The sequence below is a fragment of the Sinocyclocheilus rhinocerous genome, unplaced genomic scaffold, assembly GCF_001515625.1.
Source record: "Sinocyclocheilus rhinocerous isolate Xijiao unplaced genomic scaffold, SAMN03320098_v1.1 scaffold843, whole genome shotgun sequence".
NCBI lineage: Eukaryota > Metazoa > Chordata > Actinopteri > Cypriniformes > Cyprinidae > Sinocyclocheilus > Sinocyclocheilus rhinocerous.
In genome coordinates, this window is record NW_015655383.1 from 471,880 (window position 1) to 477,968 (window position 6,089).

At 33.9% G+C, this 6,089-nt stretch overlaps 1 protein-coding gene across 1 annotated transcript in view; it reads right to left on the minus strand.

The window, feature by feature from the left end:
* LOC107718008 (utrophin-like) overlaps positions 1–6,089 on the minus strand; it is a 200,930-nt gene that overhangs the window by 147,672 nt on the left and 47,169 nt on the right. The window contains exons 36-38 of the mRNA XM_016524923.1: positions 3,733–3,907; positions 2,958–3,140; positions 1,179–1,280 (exon numbers count right to left, since the gene is read on the minus strand). Coding sequence (XP_016380409.1) covers positions 1,179–1,280; positions 2,958–3,140; positions 3,733–3,907 — 460 coding nt within the window. The remainder of the gene's footprint in view (positions 1–1,178; positions 1,281–2,957; positions 3,141–3,732; positions 3,908–6,089) is intronic.

Genomic DNA, 6,089 nt, shown 5'->3' on the forward strand with positions numbered 1-6,089 from the left:
CTTCAGAACTGTTTTGAGAAGGTGCTTAAGTTTTGAGCCATGTATTATTACTCTAAATTGGGCTACTACTACCATTACTATCTTGTACCCTGCAATAATCACTTGCTTAAACTCACTTTTATGAGATGAATGGGAAAAAAAAAGAAGAAAATTGGCCAAACATTTCGGCCAAAAAAATCGGCATCATATATCGGCCATCGGCTGCCCTGTTTTCAAAATATCGGCATCGGCCAGTGAAAAACCCATATCGGTCGACCTCTAATATATACAATTATTTAATTTAAGTGTCATGTTTGTGATTTTTTTGTTCATGCAAGCTATAGCTTCTGACCTTTAAATCAAAACATGCTCATGATTTTATGGCCTCAATTACTGCTATATTACTCCTACTGCTAAAAAAGCTGGCAAGCCAGCAAGATTTGCGTTTTTTGATCACATGCCTAAAGCAGCTGCTTTAAAAAAACTAGGATTTGGTGACGCTCATGAACTTTTACTGAGTATTTTGCTAAGTGACAGTGAATAACAGTAGTGAATCTCTACTCTTGCATTTGGTGTTGTTTGATGAACACCATCACAAATACAAATATCTGAAAAATAATTACTCTTACAGTAAATCATGTCAATTCTGCTTGACTTCACAACGTTTATTATGCACTGTATGAACAGACAAATTGCCTACGAAAAACATTTGTGTTGGTGTAAGCCAGGGTAATTACGGTTTAACTAAAATGATCAATAAACACTTGTAGTTAAAAATAAATGTCAACTGAAAATAAATAAATAAATAAATGCAATTTATTGCAGCTAGTTTCCAAAGCAAAATGTAGTAAAATACCTAAAACGAAATAAAATACAACTAATTAATATCACTAACTAAATAAATAATTGATAATTTAATAAAACAACTAAAATAATAATTAAAACCACAAATTTACTAAATCTAAAATTAAAAAAAAAGTCTAATTCAAAATATTATCTATATAAAAACTATATCAACGATATCAATCCCACTAGTGTGAACAGGGCTTTAGCATCAAGCTCAATTCATTTAAGGTAAAATTCATTACTTTTCATACATTTAAAAACTGCTTTGGCATTGCACTATTAACGATAAAAAGTAAGTGAATTGAAGCGCAGCACATGTTCTACTTTTTTTTTGTTCCCTGGGTGACACAAACCTTCTCCTGTGGTAAAAGCAGCTGTTTCCTCTGGAGCTCAATAGAGAAGGACAACAGCTCCTCCAGCTCCCGCTTCTGCTCTCGCATGGACATTTCCAGAACCTGCACAAACATAGATCAGTTCAAATGTGTTAATCATTGTCCGATATTCTAGATTCACTGGGATGAACTAGGCCAAAACATAAAAGACTAAACACTTTACAGACAGAGCTGGGTAGTAACTGATCACATGTAATCTGGATTTCATAACCAGATTCTAAAAATCAAGTAATTAGAGTATATAGAGTGTGTACTATTCACACAATGGCAGTAAATCATTGATAATTTACTGAGTCCCCCTAACTCTTCTTTTAAATGATTTCCCAAATGTTTTTTTTTGTCAGCCAAAACCACTTTGACATGAAATACATCTTTTTTTAAATATCTCTGAGGTAGTTAATATTTCAATAATCTACAAACTAGGGCTGTCATCGTTAACGCGTTAACGCATGCGATTAATTTTACAATCCTTAACGCGTTAAAATAACTGATTGCAATTAACGCAAAATTACTGCAGCACAATTTCTATTCTAACCCTTTAACCCAATTTTGCTTCTCTGCTTGCGATCAGATCATTTTAAGCTGCTAAACTCTGGGAAAGTTTTCAGTCCAATGATACAGTAAGCGAATGCATTCAAACAATCCGTCCAAAACAGCGCTAATATAAAGGAAACCAGGCTGTTCAATCTTTTGGTTTACTTTGCTGGATATAGCAAATGATGACAAAATAAACATTTGAAACAAGATAAATGGTCTATGCTTAATTTCATGAAGTGTGCGATTAATCGCGATTAATCACAGAAAAAGGATGTGATTAATCAGATTAAAAATTGTAATCGATTGACAGCCCTACTAACAACACATTTGCACATATACAGTTCGATGTTAAGCATTAGTAAGCAGTCAATTCATCCTTTATAAAGGATTGCCCCAACATTAATAGGCATTAGTAAGCAGTTTATAAATACAGCTAGAAATGTTCTGTTCTTGATTTATAAGCATATCTATAATGTTTAATAACTGGATTTTCATACTTTATTAATTTCATACTTTATCAATTTATCATTTCTAAATTAAGTTATTAACAAACCAGTTATTTAGGAGTTGTCAATGGTCCATAAGATCATTTAGAAAGTGATTAATAAACTATTTAAATGTACATTTATAAATGGTATTATTTAGACGTATGATAATAGTTGCTCAGCGTGTTAATAAATGCTTTATTAACACATATTCCTGCTGTAATTCATGATTAGGTCAGGTAGTTATAAAACATTTAGAAGCTGCCTATATATATATATAATAACTAAAATGTACAGTTTCATTTTTTGCATCTTGAAATAGATATTTCTGAGTTCTGTATCCCTCTGTGTTGTGTTTGTTTAATTATTCTGTTTGGAAGATAACTGAGCCTTTAGATCTCATTTGTAACAGATATGCTTATAAATCAAGAACAAGGCATTTATAGTTGTATTTATAAACTGTTTATGTTGGGACAATGCTTTATAAAGGATGAACTGACTATTTACTAATGCTTGAATAATGATTCATAGTACCAATATTTTGAGTAGCGTCTCAGTGTTTTTCCATTCAATGGAAGGAAAGGTTCACCATAACTGTTTGGTTGCCAATATTCCTGATCTTTTATATTCCACAGAAGAAAGTCAGGCTTGGAATGAGATGAGTGTGAGTGAATGATATAATCGGTGTTTAAATGCAGCGGGTGAGTCCAGGACTGACCTGTCTCTCCGCGGGTGTGACGTCGCTCAGAGACTGGCTGCTGATGTAAACCCAGTCTCCCAGTCTGTCCATGCGCTCCTGGAACTGGCTGTAAGACGCCAGCCTCCTCTCGTCCTGCAGCGGTGTGCGTGTCTGCAGACGACCCTCCACCTCACGCAGCTTATCCAGCAGCTCACGACTCGCCTTCAAACACACACCATAACATGCCATTCACATCAAGCAGTAGAGATTAACCCACATATATATGGCCACTCCGACATCAGCAGCATTAGCCGAAAACTGCCTGTGTCACGTCCAGATTTACAATATATTTTCAGCGAAATAATTTAATTGTGGAAATGCAGCAGGGTTAATGTATTTCTGTAGGTCAAAACCCAGAAATGAGTTTTAGCACTTCTGCTTCCACTGTCATGAAGTCAATGGGTTTTTTGAATGGCTTTTTTTGGTTCAAGATATTTTCATGCTTTATTTTATGACATGAAACACACCAGTAAACCCCCATGTTACTCGTCTTGTTTGCTAACAAGTGGCTCATTCTAAATATAAAAATCCTGGCTTTTTGTCGAGGGACACAGGCTGATGCTGCTTCCAGGTTGGCCTACAAAACTATGTCATCACTGCAGCGCTCTATTGTCTGTGTCTCATTTGGCATCATTAAAATGTACCAGAGAGACAGCCGTGTAGATGTGAAAACATGAGGGTGCCATTAAAAAAAAAGATAGAAAGATAGAAAGAGAATTAGTTGTGATTGTGTGTTATAGAGTTGGTTTCGTACTTTACTCCAGCTGATGTTTATCTGCCTGATTTGATTCATATGAGTGTCTCTGTCCTGAGGACTCAGGCTGGAGTTTGACAAGATCTGAGAGCCGGTTTTATTTAGCCATGACAGCGTCTCATTCTGACCATCCATCTCCTCCGTCAAGGCCTGAGAGAGAGAGAGAGAGAGAGAGAGAGAGAGGCATCACCTGAGTCAATCTGACACTGAATCTATTGAATATAAAGCCCTCCTCGCCAATGAATCCCCCACAGTGTCTCATCCTCTAAACACACTTGTGCTTCAACTAATGAAAGAAACTCAAGCCGAGTCTGACTCCAACCACAACCCCAACATTCATAAAGACATTGGCAAAAATCTAAAGTTTAATTAAAAAACGAATTTGACCTCCCAACCAAACTCCAGTGTTATTCGGCCCTAAATAGAACCACCAAATTGGCAAATTACTTATCAATCAAACAATTAAAAGAAAGACAAATCTTTTCAAAATATCGACTCAGCGACCACGACTTACAAATAGAAAAAGGAAGACATAAAATGTCCTGGATGCTGAGAGTTCAGCGACTACGCAAGCACTGTAACTTAAATCAAATAGAGGATGAGAAACACTTTCTTCTTGTCTGCCCCAAATACACCACTACAAGGCAAATATTCTTTCCACAATTTGAAGTATTGAATTGTTCATTTTCTTCTCTGTATGACTCAGTGAAACTACGCTATATACTCAGAGGATGAGACATATGAGGCAGTCAAACTAGCTGCTAAATATGTATACACCAAACACACCATACGAAATGGTTAATGCATTTGCTTTATTTGACAGTCTTCATTGTATATAATTGTAATTATTATCATTAATATTAGATGACGGCAGTCAAACTAGCTGCTAAATATGTATACACCAAACACACCCCTATACGAAATGGTTAATGCATTTGCTTTATTTGACAGTCTTCATTGTATATAATTGTAATTATTATCATTAATATTAGAAATACTGTCTGCTGTTGCTATTTTTATTTTATTGTATTTATTCATTTATTTTATCTTATTTATTACTCATTTTTTGTCTCCTTTTTTACTTTGATGGTGAGAGGTTCTGAGGCACTAGCTGCTGTTTTGGGGAGTAATCAGTTAAAATGGTTTATAATTAAACTAACTTTTTATTTTGAGCTTTTAAATTAGGGATGTTTTGGTGTTAATAGTTGCATTTACAATAAATTTACACTACCATTCAAAAGTCTGGGGTCTTTCTTTTTTTAGAAAAAAACTTTTATTCAGGAAGGACACATTCAATTTTTCAAAAGTGACAGTAAATACATTTATAATTTTTGACATTTTTATTTCAAATAAATGCTGTTCTTTTTAACTTCAAAAACATGCACAATATTAAGATGTAATAAGATAGTAAGAATGTTTCTTGAGCATCAAAAATCAGCTTATTAAATTACTGAAGGATCATGTGACACTGAAGAATGGAGACTAAAAGAGACGAAGACAAAACCTTACCAATCCCAAATTTCTCAGTGGGAAAAATGTGTGCTTGAGTTTTTGACTAACTAATCTAACAACAACAACAATAATAATGATGCAAACTAAAACTAAAGTTAAATAAAAATGGCAAACTGGTCAAATATTGAACAGCTTTCTCTGGCTTGTTTAAGTGTAAACAGTAAATCTTAAATTAAAAGTTAATTTAAATAATTCTGAAAATGATCAGTTAAGACCTCAACGGATTTCTTAACTAAATACAGAACATAAGACACATAAAATAAAAATGTGTCCATGAAATAAAAACCAAAATAATAAGTTACTGCTGAAACTAAAACTAAACTGAAATTTGAAAGTAGCATTACAATAAATGTAACTAAAAATTATAGAAAACATATTGTAAAAACAAAAATAATATTAATAATAAATTAACAATATTAAATAATGACTAAATTTTTTATGTTTGGTCACACTTTATTTTAAGGTCCAATTCTCGCTATTAACAAACCATTAACTACGACTTTTGCCTCAAAAACTCCTAATTTGCTGCTTATTAATAGTGAGTACAGTAGTTGTTAAGTTTAGGTGTTTAGGGATGTAGACTATGCTCATGCAGAATATGTGCTTTATAAGTACTAATAAACAACTGTTATGTTAATAATAGGCATGCTAATAAGCAACTAGTTAATAGTGAGAATTGTTCCCTCTACTAAAGTGTTAGCTTTTCTTTTCTTGAATACCATCAATGCAGTTAGTTGATGATGCAGGTGTGTGTGTGTGTGTGTGAGTGAGTGTGAGAGTGAGTGTGAGTGTGTGTGTGAGAGTGAGTGTGTGTGTGAGAGTGAGTGTGTGTGTGAGAGTGAGTG